The 15,189-nt window shown below is 43.2% G+C and overlaps 1 protein-coding gene across 1 annotated transcript in view; it reads right to left on the bottom strand.

Annotated features, from left to right (window-relative positions):
* Positions 1-3,360: 3,360 nt before the first annotated feature.
* CARMIL1 (capping protein regulator and myosin 1 linker 1) overlaps positions 3,361-15,189 on the bottom strand; it is a 176,770-nt gene continuing 164,941 nt past the window's right edge. The window contains exons 36-37 of the mRNA XM_054985287.1: positions 8,163-8,303; positions 3,361-4,362 (exon numbers count right to left, since the gene is read on the bottom strand). Coding sequence (XP_054841262.1) covers positions 4,232-4,362; positions 8,163-8,303 — 272 coding nt within the window. The 3' untranslated portion in view covers positions 3,361-4,231. The remainder of the gene's footprint in view (positions 4,363-8,162; positions 8,304-15,189) is intronic.

Here is a 15,189-nt window from a genome sequence, read left to right as displayed (position 1 = left end):
GAAACAAAAACAAAAAAGACTTTTAACTATGGAAAATCTGGGGTCAGCTTGCTTGGCTTGTGGGATACAATTAAAGATGATTCTCCCCCTCCAATAAAGGCATTATCACAATCATTTTTTGAAAGAGAACAGGAAAGTTTGCAGCACTTCCTAGCTTAGTTGATCTGATTTATATGGTCCGGACCCACTTGCAAAATTAGCTCTGGCTGAGTTGATGAAGCGATAGCAGAATCCATCTCCAGGGCTTCCTTACTTATAGAATTACTTTCTTTGGTTCAGTCACCAGTTTTTGCATTTGCTCAAGCTGTTTGCTTGCTTTTTTGCATTATACAGACTGAGGGAGAACCTTCATGTTGATTCCCTAAATTCAGACAAAAGAGCTCTCTTATGGGAAAACTACACATTTAAATTGACCACTTGGGAGGCAGTAGTTTGAAGTAGAGGAACACTGGGGCTCATTCTTTTCCCCATCAGTGGTTTTTCTGCTCAACTTCAGACAAGGATTACAGTTGTCTATTGAAAGGGAATTATGTATCGGGAAACCCAAAGGCAAGAAATCAGCAGATATGTACATGGTGGGTAATTCTGAGCAGAAAAATTGGAGCATTGGAAGTTTTAACCTCCCGCTGCTCCTTCTTGCCTCCACAATCACTTCCGAGGATTCTTTTTGTTTAAAAATGTGATGGGGTTTAAAAATGCTGAGCCAAGGACAGTTAAGAGTCCTTTGGAGAGAGTGAGAGGCAGAGAGGGAGAAGGGATTTGGATGCTACTGAGAGAAGGCAGCAGAGAGATTTGCTGGCTGATTACAAACTTGTTCAATTACATTGAAATATTCCCCGTTTCACCCCAACTTGTTTGTGAGTTTAAAACCATTTACTCCTACGTTCCAGCTTGTAAATAAAGTTTCTTCTCATTTTGTTTCACCCTAGCTGGCTTGAAGTCATTGGATGAGGGAAAATATCGCACACAGAGACCTCAAATGCTCCAGTCACATTAAATGGGTCAAATTTAAGTAAACAGTGGCAGCATATATAGGGGAAATAACCTCTTTAAGTTTCCTTTCCCCAATAGCCCTGGGCTGTATCTGGGTGAGGGGAGGTAAATACAGGGAACATGCTGCCTGTCTGGTGGAGCCTCTGGAAGAGGAGGGGACTTTGTGAGGATTTGGGTCTGGGGTCTCTGCCTGCTAAATTGGAGGCTAGACAGGTGGCGTGTGGTGATTAGTCCTTAGCTGTCTGGGAAGCCCCAAACCTGTGAAGGGAGGTTTAGGGTAGGTGGCAGGGTATATGAAAGGCTGGGTCTGCCATAAAGCTTCTACCCCAACCACAGCATTGTGTCCACACCTTGATATACACAGTATCCAAACCTTGATACAACCAATTTTCTTTATGTTTTGCTGGTTTTCAGATTTGGTTAAAAGTACAGTGATTTGTTTTGGTTCCTGGAAGCTAACTTTGTTAATGAACGCAGACACACGTTGTTGTTTTGTCCCACTAGAAGAGCTGGTAGATGCAACAGTGGAAAAGAAATCGATTGATTTGCAGAAACTTCTGAATCTATGAGGATGAAGGAGAGACAGGTTACTTACCTGTTGCTGTTCTCCTTTGTTTCAGCACTGTTGTCTGTGCAGTCACACTGACGAGCTTGGCGCCTGCGCAGAGCAAGATATTCAGAAACGTCTAGAGATAGCTTGCTTTTGTGAGGGAAAGTTTTCTCTCCTCCTAGATGCAGCTTGTTTGGGTTAGATGCATTTAGTTTAATTTTGTTCCTCCTCGGTGTTTTGGCATCCATGGCACAAGAGACTATTTTTAAAGCTGCTTCCAATGCAAAAGAAAAACTGACCTCTTTAGATGGTCACAATAATTTCTTCCATTTTGGGGAGCAACAAGAAAGTGAACATTTGAGCTTATTGTTGATTGTTTCTGTAACAGGCATGCAAGAACTGATTTTTTCTGTGCTAACTTTATGGGAAAAGATGGCTTCTGAAGATATGGCAGAAGCCTCAATGTCACCTTAGGCAAAGTCCATCAGTGCAATACGCAGAAACCATGAAGCAGTAACACCTGGTGTACAACGTAGTCTTTCCTTGTGAGAGCCTAAGAAACAACCACCATATCATGAAATTTCTTTTGTCTATCCCATTGCCAATTGCCCCCTTCCTTTCCCCTAACACATCAGATTGGGGCTGTCTTCATTCTTTTAGAACCTCATTCAAGCATCTTCTAATTTCCTGTCTTTGGTGGAAGAATATACTCGTCAGCCACACTGCAATCATCAGGGCAGTAAGATGCTGCACAGGTATGATGGGCTTCCTTGTAGAGGATTCTAATAATCCTTCACAGTGAAGATTTTATTTTTTATCAGTATTTACTTATTTCATTGGCATGCTGCCATCATATACGTGGAAGCGAGGGGAAGGACAAAATTATATATTTGACCATAAGCCAAGAAAGCTATGCATGCATGCAGATTCTTACATTTTACCATGCTTTAACTACACAGGAAGCAGAGTGAGTTTTCCACCATAGTCATCCACCCCGCTAAAGAAGCAAAACACTTTTCACTTTCAAATATGGCCTGCTTTGTCAGTGGTGTAAGCAAGTATAGTTGGATCCAGCTGGTGTTTTCACTCAATCTTGCCTAAGCCCCCTTCCTTACTACAGCCCCATGATCTTCAATATAGCTTTTTTGGTAATCAAGGACAACCCTCCCTTCCTTTTTTCAACAGTGCAGTATCTGGTTGTACCCGATCTTTATATGCAGGTATCTTCCCCCATGCATGCATATGCAGGTGTCACTGGAGTATATCTCGGAAGTTTAGTGTATTCCCTTTTAAAAGTGATAGGAGCAAATTCAAATGAACCATGTGAAAATTAACCTTTAAAACAACAAGCATAGGGATTAGTAGACTATCATCTCATTTGATAACTGAAGAAATCTTGAGAGCACACTTCTACATACCTGAGGGAGAAGAAGGGGTTGGATAGGTATAGTTATTTAGAAAGCTGGAATTAGCCTTACGGTATGATTGAAATGATACTTATGAGAATTACAATTCACTTTTCCACAGTCCACTGAAACGCACAGAGCCTGATGTACTGTGTTCGAGAGGCATGCACTAGGTATTCTGAGGTCATAACAGAAGCAGTGATGAAGCAGCTCTGAAATATTGTTTCTTCTGTATAGTATTCCATAGTTTCCCAAAACGAACTGGAATTATTCTAAAGCAAAGAGGTTTTTTTAAAGAAAGAACAGCCTATCCCTTCTTGAGGGCTCTGTATAGGAAACTGTTTAAGGAGTTAGAAGTATTCAAAGGGGACACGAAATGCACTTTAAAAATTAAGAGATACCCATTTCAGTTGTAAAATCATTTTTATTGGTACAAATATACATTATGAATAAATCCCTTCAACCAGTATTATAAGTAGATGTCTGTGATATATGCAAATTAAAAAAGCAGAAATTGCTTTTACAGATGACAAGCTACTTTTCTTTTTAAAGTGTGTGTTAAAAGTTATAGAGAATGTAGCCAGAATCTAAGGCAGTTTCTAGAAAATACCAATAGTAATAAAATTGTCATTATCCTCATTCCAGCCAACAACATACATTTACCTACAAGATGTGGAAGCATAGCAAGATAATAGTAATTCAGTTTTCTTTGTTGTGCTTTTGAACAGTACACAAATGTAAGAGATTGTGTTTCTATATACAGTACAACAAACAGGAAAAAGTCTCCCAAAGGAGAATGTAAAAACCATATCCAAGCATCTAATATATATTATTTATACAAATTCTTTTATTAGTGTGCTCTGTTGATATAATTACAATGTGCAATTGCATTCAGCAAGAATATATTTATAAAGTAAGTTGCGTGCAAGTTTGACACATTTACAGTAAGCAGTACAACACTTTCCCTGCTGTACAATGTGGGTTAGTGTAAGAAAATGCCCAGTTCATTTGCTTGGTTTTTCTTCAAACCCCTAATGCAAGGCATTATTCTTGCAGCTGCTTCAGAGAAATTCAAGTAGAAACATGGAATAGTTGCTGGCTTTAGCCAAGGCTTGAAAGGGAATGACTGGAATCAACGAGGTCAGAAAAAAGTAAGAACCCAATCCACGAACTCTTTAAAAACAGCTGATTAAAAAGGGTAACTGATAGCTGTGCCCCTATAATTACAAAAGAACAAAACAAAACCACCCATCCTTGCATTGCCAAGCACATGATGAAACAACTAAACAAAAATAAAATCTTTATCGGCTTCTTCTCCAGAATCACTTGACTTGCTTCCTTGCTGGCCATCTTTACTTAAAGATCTCTGTTTTTGCTCTTGGGACTCATAATGTCCAGGGTTTCTCTTTGGACCTGCATCAGAGTATAGAATGCTCAGTCAGGAAAAGCTCATACATCACCAGAACAATTCAGGCACTCCCTGCAGATATGGTATAAATTGGTACAATTTCATACTTATGCATACTTTTACCCATTTTTCCTGAACATTCATCCTTAAGGGAGAAATCTGCATGAGTGCATGCCTTGCATCTGCAATACTAGTTGTTTGAAACCGAAAGGGACACCTGATCCAGATCCAGAACGGACTTGTGTGTGGCAGTATGGTGTAGACTATTATAATCTTTTTTTTCATCAGGGGCTGTGGCTTAGTGGTGCAGCATCTGCTAGGCATGTTCAAGGTCCCAGGTTCAATCCCTGGCACCTCCAGTTAAAATGTCTTTTAGTAGGTGATGCGAAAGACCTCTGCCTGAACCTGACAGCTGCTGCCAATCTGAATAAACAAGACTGACTGTGATGGAACCATGCATAAGGTAATTTCATGGAAGGGTGGTGCAGGCAGTTTTGACAGCATCAGTCAGTTGTTCTGGAGTGTGTTGTGGTGGTGATGCAAAATAGGTTTTAGGTGCTGCTAAGGCAGTCCGAATTGTGTTAGATGCTGCACACAAGGTCCCAAAACAGCAACAGGAATCATTTTAGCATTCTATCACTTTATATGTAGCTTGCAGCAGTTCTCATTTGTGGACATCTACTAAACGAAACCAACAGTAGGAAGAAAAATGATAATTTAAAACAGTCACCACAAACAAGATCTAGCTCGTACTGCAAACATAGAAAAAGCTATTAGACTAGATACACATATAAATACACATCTCATTATAGGAACTTGCCAAAGACTGGACATTGTGGAAAGGTGCAATATAAATATTTTAAATAAATAATCAATAAAAGCATCTTGGTTAACAAGCAGCTAAGCTGACAACAAGATGCTATTCTTGCTGTACAGCTGCCACTTACAAGGTGATTTTGCACCTTACTGGCCAAAGGCAATATGATTCAGTTGCAATGCCAAACCATGGAAGGGGTCACGTTGCACGAGGCAAAGGGGCTGGAAGGAATGTGTGTGCCCAAGGCTCCTCTCAGCCTCATTCGCATTGTGCAAAAGCCTGGCTTGGTGTTTACAGATGAACTATTAAACCACACATATAAAAGAGCTATATTTTCAAACATTACAGATGAAATTCCTCCATTCTTGGAAGCTAAGCTCATTACCTTGTTTTTCATTATTCAGCAGCAAGTATTAACAAAAAGGGGGAATTTTGCTCTGTTCATTATTAATATGAGGACATTCAGTGGCAAATTAAATGGGCCCAAGAAATTTGGGGAATGGAAAGTGTGAAAATCTATGATAATTTTTAAAACCAAAACCGAGAATTTAGACATTTGACTGCTGGGCTGAAATACACAGTAATTAGGCTCTGCTACTAGGCCCATTTATATCTGTACTGAATAGCTGAAATAGCAAACAATTTTTGCTGCCAGGGCTTTTGTTCAGCGCAGCATTTTAAAAGCTCCAGGGATGAGAAGCAGTTCCTGCCAGATAAAAACTGAGGAAGTGATTAGAAAAAAAGGAACTTTTCATGTCAGTTACAACATTTGCTATTCATCAGGACCTTGCAAGATAATGTAAAATTCCTTTTCCTCTTCTAGACTTCAGTTTCTTTTCACTAGCCTGTTGTAGCCCAAAAAGGAAGGTGTGAACAAATCCTAAGCTGTGAATCTTGCATGCTACTATTCTGTGATTTGGGTAATAACGTTATAAAAACATGTACTTGTTGTTGAGCTGGGTTAATATAATAAATTTAAAGTACTGAGAGATTTTAAACCAAATATTAAAGTAGTTTACTCAATACATTTTCTACTGAATTAAAGCAATATAGAGTTTACTAGAATTACTGGGTGGTTGTTCCTTAACCATAAATCTGAGAAAGGAAAGTACTGGATAAAAACACTTATTTAAAGGTTTCAGAAGTGATGTATTTAAACTGACACTAATGAAGTTGGAGCTGAACTTGTAAGTATTGTATTTAATTTTCTAAAAACAAGTCAGGTGCTTAATTACTACCCATTATCAAACTGTTACTCTGGGAAACACTTCACAATTCCCTCAACATTCTGAGTTCAATACAGGGAACTGGCAACAAGTAGATTCTAGAGAATGTGACAACTGTTAAGATAATGGCTTGGATCCAAAAAGTGGCAAGCAGAATGCCAGACTTCAAGAAGATGTCCTGTATTGCAAGCCCTTGAGGCTTTTGTGAATCCTTCAGGAATAGCTAAGAGGCTTGGACCCTATGTTTGTTAGACAATTGATTTCTGCTGCAGCAATAAGCTTCTTTACTACCCGACTTAAGGTGTTGGATAAAAAATATATCCGATACTTTTGCTGTGTATTTTTCTGTTGTCACAATGGACAATGGAAGAGGCCAGAAACAGAAACCAAATGGCACAAGGTGAGGGACGCACATCTTATTGCCTGAACTCAGATCTTTTGTCCTTACAAAGCTCTGAATCGAATGTCATAACAAGTACAAGAAAGGGGAACATAGCCGACACAGATCTGAAGCATCTCAAAATGAATGTGTCTGTTATATCTAATGTGAGGATTTCAAAGATTCCTTGAATCTTTTGGTTTGTCAAAAGAAAAGGTAATAAGAGAACATTCATCCAACTCAAATTCTATGAAATATGGCCCAATATGGACAGTATTAATACAGTATGAACACAGAACGGGAACAGGCTGAAGAAAGGATTGCCTCAATTCAAACAGCCTGAGCTTTTCTGCATTTTCCCTACAAATGAGTGCCCTAAGACAGATGCACCCTGAATTTAGAAACTCAAGAGACTTTTAGTTTTTCCATCTTATGCAGCAAATAAATTGGAGTTAAGCACTTCTGATTTTGAAACCCAATTAAGCTAATCAGCAACATACTTAGATCTAGAAAAGAGCAAGGGTCCAGTAGCACTTATAAGACTAACAAAATTCACGAGTCACAGTTCACTTCTTCATTTCTGACAAAGATAGCAGTAGGAATAATATAATAGTATAACTATCAATGGTATTTTTTAATCATATGAAGCTCATAGCCCAAATATTCGATCATAGCAAAGAATTTTTCTATTGGTGTTTCCTGTGTGTTGCTCTCCTCCTTTTCCCTATTATTCTGGCTTTCCTCATGTGAACACAAGATAAAACAGTCTCAATCAATACAATCAAAATAAATTTGGGGAACACTGATTGAAGCATCACATAGACATGTAATAAAATTCTGCCATCTTTAATTATTCTGATAATTACCGTGAAAACAGAAGATGTCCTCTAAAAGCAAGTTTATACTAAATGTGTAAGGAGTATATCACACTGTAACACTTGTCAGGGACAGTCCAAAAGTGAGTACTGGTACCTCCAATGGGGGTCATTCTGCACTTTACCTATCTGTCAGCAGAGGGCGCACTAGTAAGATTTCTGACTGGTACTTGGGGCCCATTTCAGGTTTGGTCACCCAGGTAAGGCCTAAGAAGGTAAATGGATTGGCAATGTGGATTTGTGCGGGAGAAGGAAAAGTAGGATGGAGAATGTAACGGAACAGATAAAGGCTGTGGTTACTACTCCATGAACCAGGAATTGAAAAAATCCCTATGGAAGTAGATATAAATTCAGACAATGTGTGTGCATGCATTTGTAACAAACTCTGTCTGCAAAGACAATGAAGACTGCAAATGACCAATTACCAGTAACTGAATACTTTGACACCTACCGCAAAAAACAAAACAAAACAAAAACAGGCACAAAACAAGCGATTCCACATTTTTACCTTCATGTGAAAGAGATCTAATAGCAGGCTGGGGACTGCTTTGACCATCTTTTTCTTTATCAGAAGGAACTCTTTTCAAAACTGGTGGAAGCAGAGCTATTTTAGGGGAAGCTGGACCAGATGGAGACTCTGGGATATCCTCTGGGAAAACAACACATGTAGAGGCAAATGAGTTCAATCACCAAATGTACACTTTCCATGAAAATCACCCATTTGTACCGCTTAACCCGTTGTACTGTTTTTTTTTAAAAAAGGAAAGGAAATATAAAGTAATAGCCACTTATTAGCCGTTACAATTTTATAGTCTCCACAGACAAAACATTCAGAGAAAAAACTATGAAAAGAGGCAAGTAGTGATATTAAAGTCTTTCTAAGCAATTTTATTAATATGATGTTTAAAAATTACCATAATGGAATTAAAATCTAGATATACGTTCCTCACATTTATTTCAACCTGTTTTAACTTGAGCTAAAAGGTGGATTTACTTATCACCTAACACAGATCCTCACATGGTTTTTCCTCTCTCTGCAATAAATTGTTCAAACTATTGTAGTTTAATGTTTATGGGAAGGAAATTCAAATGTTTTTATCATAATTTTTTTGTTTTGGAAGCTTACTCTATTTTTACACTTTAAAAATCTGTATGATCTTTGAATTTATTTTAGTATTAGTAATTAAAACAAATATTAGTTCGGAACTAGTGATGCACAAGGGGAGAAACAAGGAGACTAAGTATAGTTCCGCGTGGGCAATATCTTGTGCAACACCTGATGCTTTCCTTCCAACATATTATAGCACCCACAAATGGACTGCACAAGATCTTGCTCAAGCAGCAATGCAAGTGGGGATACATTAGCAGCTCAATCCTGGTTGTGTGTGTGTGTGTGTGTGTGTGCGTGTGTGTGTGTGTGAGAGAGAGAGAGAGAGAGAGAGAGAGAGAGACAGACAGACAGACAGACAGACAAAGTGCCTAGGAAGCTGACGAGCCCAACTGTGCATCTGCCCACTGTTGTCAGGTAGGCCCCCTCTCCTGCTTCAAGGCCTGCCATGAACTGTGTTTGAGTTTCCTGCGTTGCTGATTTAATGCTACACCAGAGACTGCCCTGCACGTGTGCACTTTAATACACGTGTCAATTTCCTGCCTGGTTGTTAATTACCCTGCTGCTGCAATAGACTGTACCAGTTTCCTGAATCCATGTCTGGACAACTGCACTAAAGACTCTCTCTCTCTCTGGGCAGTCTTTCCCAAGCCTGTACCTGGACCTCCCTGTGTGTGTTTGGACTTTACTACATGTGTGCCTCATGCCCGCCTTGCCATCTACCACGGGCTGTGCTTGTTCCCTGCCATGGACTGTGTTTTACGTGCTGTTTCCCTGCCTCCAGGGAAGCCTGCCTCACCTGGGCCCAAGCCGCGCTGTTAGCAGCCAGGTGCCAGCCAGGGAAACCTCCAGCGAGCCTGACCAGGCACCCCTTGGGCAGTTCCCGTCTGGGGACTCCTGCGGGCTCTTCACCCAGCCTGCCCTCGCAACCGGGCAGCCTGCTAGCAAGCCCCAGCCATGCCCAGCCGGCAGCCATGTTCCCAGGCAACCAGAAGACCCAGAGAAGCAGCCTGCTGAGAGAAGCCATTCCAGAGAAGCGAGCAGACCACGTCTGCAGCGGCAAGCCTCACCCTGCTCTGCATATCTTAATAGCCGCCCCGGAGAAGAAGCTAAGTGCCGACCATCCCAAGCACTTAGAGAATGCATCTCAAAGAAGCCTCCGCATCCCAGAGCTCATGACATCAGGACAAGCCCAGCTTGCTGGAAAATCCATTCAACACGCCTGGATCATCCCCTCCCTCCTTTGTCCCCTCTTCCTAAGGTGTCACTATAATATAATCAGATTCCCAAAGTGGCCCATCTAGGGTAGTTGTAGAACCATTAAAACCTTTGTTTTAACCAGTGAGAACCACAAGGTACAGCCCCAGCCCCAGGGTATGTTTTGGGTATATAAGCCAGCCTCTCAGGCCACATGGGCGCGCCATTCCTACCCTGACCCCCTGCTGCCTCTCTACTCGTGGCTCTGGTGCTGGCATCAGACCACCTCGCTGCTATATCTCTGCTCTGCTTCAGGATTGTAAGTATACCCAACTTCATCGTGGGGTACCTGCTAATGCGACCATCTCTATTTTCCTACCTCTATGTTTCCTAGTTCTTGTATGTAACCTTGTATGCGTGTGCAAGTTCAGGCATACGCCACATTACTAGTAAAGACATGTCGTACTGTGATTTAGTCTGCCTCTTTACTACGTGAGCGTCTAGAGAAGGGACCTTGGTATAGATGGTTAGATCCGCGCTAAATTTAGTTCTGGACTGCTAAGCTAATTCCCCATTTAAAAAGAGCAGTTCCGGTAACACCACTATGCCATCGTAAACCCTACTTATGTTGGCATTCACCTTCAGCGCTGCAGCGCCTGGGTTCCCTGCCAGTGCCTGGCTGCGGCAGCCAGTTCCACAGCATAAATCCTTGTGCTGGTGGGGCAGGGCAGGAGTTAGTCGGCTCCCTAAGCTATTTCAGGCATGGGAACACCCTCAACAGCAGTGGAAAGTTACGCCTTGTAAAAAGGTGGCATAGCCCATAGATGCCCATTGTAAGGAAAAAGTCACTCGTTCCCACACCTGGCCCCACCCAAGTAGCCCGGCAGAGCACAGGATACCAACCACCACGGTGATCAATCTGCTCATGCCCCAGCAGTGGCCAAGCCGTCTCCCTAGTGTCCAATCATTCCCTTGTCCACCATACATAACTTCCAGAGAGGCTGCCCATGAACCCCGGTAAGTAGGGTCACAGCTGGAGGCTCTGCCTGAGAGCCCTCTGCCACAGGGACTTAGAGTGTGAGGCAGGAGAGAATGTACACAGTGGGAGGGCAAAAGTGTGCAGGGGGAACTTAGTGAAATTCAGGATGTACCTTGCACTCACACATGGGAGGAAAGCTAAGTCCAGAATGTCTGACTAACAACTTCCACTCAAGTTCCCTTACAGGAAACCAGTACTGAATCTTGGTTCGGGAAGGGGCAAGAGTGCACCAACAAGTAAGAAGGAGCTATGAAGCCAGCTGTCCCGGCTTGCACAGTCACACACCTTTTCTGTTCCCCTCGCATGTGGGCTGTCCCCCCAATGCCCGGGGGAGGGGCAGCCCCTGACCTTGATGCACCATAGCCCGTGCCTGCCAAAGAGGCAGTCACCTAGGGAGCCGCACTCAACAGAGTTGCCTCGGATGGGATTGTGGGGATGCCAGCAGCCTATGTCAGGGCTACAAACAGACTCAGCCACAATCCCCCCTCTGACAGAGAAGAAAGCGTGGTTGTGGGTCTGGGTGACTGGGTGCTTACTCTCGTAACTCCCCCGTGAGGGTCACTATGCAACTCCTTGACTGTTTCCCTCAAAGGATCAGAGCTCCAAGCAGCCGTGGCAGCAGCAAAACAGCACGGTGCAGCCAAAGAGCACTTCCTTGCTGCAGAAACATTCATCTTCTGGTTGCTGGCAGCACCTGTGATGATGAAGCCACTGCCACCTCCCCCCAGCCATGGACACTCTCCCAGGGTGTGACAGACCTGGTTGTGGCCCTCGCCAATGTCTCTCTTTCTCTTTCAGGCAGGTTGTGATTAGTCAGGAAGACTGAGGAGCATGACTGCCTTTCCAGCCCCGCCCCAGGAGTGGTTCTCCAGTCAGTCTGCAACTCAACTTCTGCACCTCTGTGTGGCTCTGCTGCCAGCAGAACCAGGATCCCGTGGTGCTTTGGAGGCTTCAGCCCCACTTGGCTTCCCTCCCCCCCTTCTCCCCTACAAATACACTGCAGGCAGCAGGTTGGGACTTGGAATGTTGCCTGTGTGTGTCTGGTGGGAGGGGGCATCTCAGAGGACTTTCATTCTCTACCAGCGCTACTGCTGCTGGCGTCTGACAAACCAGGCAGAAACCAGTGCTGGGGGTGGGAAGGAGAGGTTGATGCTAGGATGGAGGGGGGATGTGGAACAATGTCCTGGGATCTTTGAGGCTCCAGCTCTGCAAGGCCAGACCACTCTCCCTTGGGCTGTTTGGGGTGTGTGTGTGGAACCAGACTCGGGGCTGGAGCCCACCTCTCCACCCCGCACCCTACTGGCTAATCCAGCATCTTCCCACTGAGCCATGCTGACCAGCATAATACTCTTTCTGGCTCCAAGTAGCTGCTGAGGACATCACAGTTGCGGGAGGAGAGGGATTCACTCCTAGCTTCAGGAGATTCTGAAATGAATGATGAAAATGCCCATTGGAAACAGTAGGAGAAGCTAGGAGGGCCATGGGACATGATGGGGAGCAGGAATGCCCATTGAATTGCATTTGCTCCCTTGAAATACATTACTGCATTGAAAAGATGTGAGGGAAATGTGGGATGTACTTTGGGAATCTTGCTCTGGGGACGGGATGGTGGCCTCCAGAGCAGTTTCTCTCGTCTTAGGGGCCATCATTCCACTCTGGGGGCTATCAATCCAGCCCCAGAGCCCAACTCTCGAGGTCCACCCTGCATTTCCCTTGCATCTTTTCAATTCAGTAGTGTATTCCAATGGGGCCAATTGGCATTTAAACCCCTCATTATATCCAATGGGCATTCGGGCCTCTCCCATTGTTTCCAACAGGCATTCTTGTCATTTGTTTCAATGTCTCTCCCCCACCCCCCGCCCACATTTGTCTCCAAGAAGCCGCCTTTCCAGATGTGAGGAGCTGATCTTATGTGCCAGGGGCTATGGGTTCCACACTTGCCAAGTTCTACTGCCTTTCTGATTTTTCTTTTCTGGGAGAGGTGTGTTTCTCAGAGTGGCGGCGGTTTGCAAGTGAGTGGTGCTTCGGCTGCCAGCCTGACTCTTCTCAGAAATGGGTGGTCGGGCGGGTGCCCTGTCTGTACCTTCAATGTAACCTCTCCCCCCTGTGGGGCAGGGTTCCTCTTGAGGCAGGTGCTTCTATTGGGGTCTGGTGGGTCTACTTATGAGGGTTTTACTCTTTGTACACCTGCACTCTGCAGGGCAGGGGAGTAACATTGGCAACCGGCAATGGTGACTGTGGGCTGCAGAGTGGCTATGCCTTTCTCTGCCACTCACCATGCTGTCAGCTGCTGCCGCCCAGAAATTGGTGGATTCTAGTGGGGTTGCCAGAGCAAGCATGGAGCGGTCTTGCCTGGTTGGACTTGCCACGCCAGCATTGCATGCTCGTGAAAGCCCTTTGGGAGAGACTGAGTGATGCTGGAAATCTGTGGGCAGCCACGTGACAGCGGTGGGCCAAGGCTTAGGATTGCACGACCCATCTGACTTAGCGCAAGAGGCTACCATGGTCTTTTTCTTGAGTTTTTGCTTGTGCAAGAGCTCTACTGCAAATAGAAATATCTTGCTGGATACAAAGCATCCTGTATATACTCCTCCTTCGCAACAGCTGCAGACTTCAGTGCAGCTTATTATTTCAAACTATCAATATGATGACAATACCCCAAACAAACCCACATAAGCAGTTCTCTATTATTAACATTTATCAGCAGAAAATCAATTACGTGCTCATAGGAAAAAAGCAATGATGGAAAAGAATTGTACATCCATGGGTGTACAATGCAACACAATCATATACACTTTTCAAGTCCTAGGGTTCAAAGTAAGGGGCAATGATCTCCAAAGTGCAGCTCAGAGGTAGAACATACCCCCCTATCTCAAATGCCCTGCCTACCTGTCCCAAAGTCTCCCAATCCTTTTTATTCTGCAAGAACAGAAATAAGAGAATGCAAATGTCTTAGAGCTCTCTATCCCTGATACTTGTGTTCAGCAGGAAAGAAGTAGAGAGGAGGCTAAAGCTGCAGCGACAAGCATAGTATGATGATGAATTCAGTGCCTGACACTGATGTCAATGAGCCCTTGAAATAAATGCACCTGGCACCGTGCATTCAGTCCTGGCTCTTCTCTTACTCCCATATGGGAAGAAACAGTGGTAGAGCTTGGCACTTCTGTTGGTGTGCTGGAAGTGCATTTTGCATTCAATTAGATCATATTCTTAATGTTTGCTCCCCCTCCACTTTTTTGCATAACATTTAACATTAACCTTGAAAAGTAGTATCGCAGAGGTGATTGCCCCACCTACTGCTATTCAGTTTCTTCCCACAATACTATGTGGCTTCCCTCCCTCTTTGGCATAATGGCCTGAAGAGAGTGTGAGAGAGAGTTGCTACAGAGAGGAAGAAAACACAGTGCATCATTGCATTCCTCCAGCCAAAAAAATCAGCAGCTGCTCCCAGCCTAAGGGCACTATCTCTCGTGGATAGTTTAGTATTTCCTGAGTAGAGGCCACCGTGATTTCTGAGTCAGTACATGGAGCTCACAAGGAGTAGCAGAGAAACTGTAGATGGTGACTTGGGGTTAATTTTTATGCATCATAGGTATATTAATTACGTTTCAGTGCTGTTTATGATGCTTCGCGGTGCTTTGTTTATAAAAAGACTATATTCTTATTCAGGGCTTTTTTTGCTGGCACCTCGGGGGGGGGGGCTCTTCCAAGTCCTGAGGGGGGATTTGGTAAACATCAGTGCATCTATATACATGAGTACTGGCACCTTTAAAAAAAAAAAGCATCGCTCTTTTTCTACACTGTGAGATTTAATCTGTGTATTTTGCTGGCTGGCAATGTAACAAATTAAAATTTAAATTAAAAACTTCTCCCAGAGAGGAGAAGCCAGTCTTTAAAACTTGATCTTTTGGGCTGTTTCCTAAAGTGGAAATGTTGGTATAAAAGGCAATACAGCATTCCAAGACAGATTATTAAAGAAAGCCAAAATATTTTGGTAAAGGTTCAAATTAGATCTGATGAAGCCTCAAAAAACTTCTAGAAAACTACACCCATATTTTTATGCTCCAGAATTGGGGAAAATACCAGTTGTTTAATCAAACTCAAGCTTTTTTGGTAACCCAGTGGGAAGCTTTAGACATGACTATAATGAAATAACATTATTGGTTAGTATAAAGCACATCAGTGTTTGAA

The sequence above is a fragment of the Eublepharis macularius genome, chromosome 7, assembly GCF_028583425.1.
Source record: "Eublepharis macularius isolate TG4126 chromosome 7, MPM_Emac_v1.0, whole genome shotgun sequence".
In the NCBI taxonomy this organism is placed as follows: domain Eukaryota; kingdom Metazoa; phylum Chordata; class Lepidosauria; order Squamata; family Eublepharidae; genus Eublepharis; species Eublepharis macularius.
Note: the sequence above shows the minus strand (reverse complement) of the source record. Positions and strands in the feature narration are given on the sequence as shown.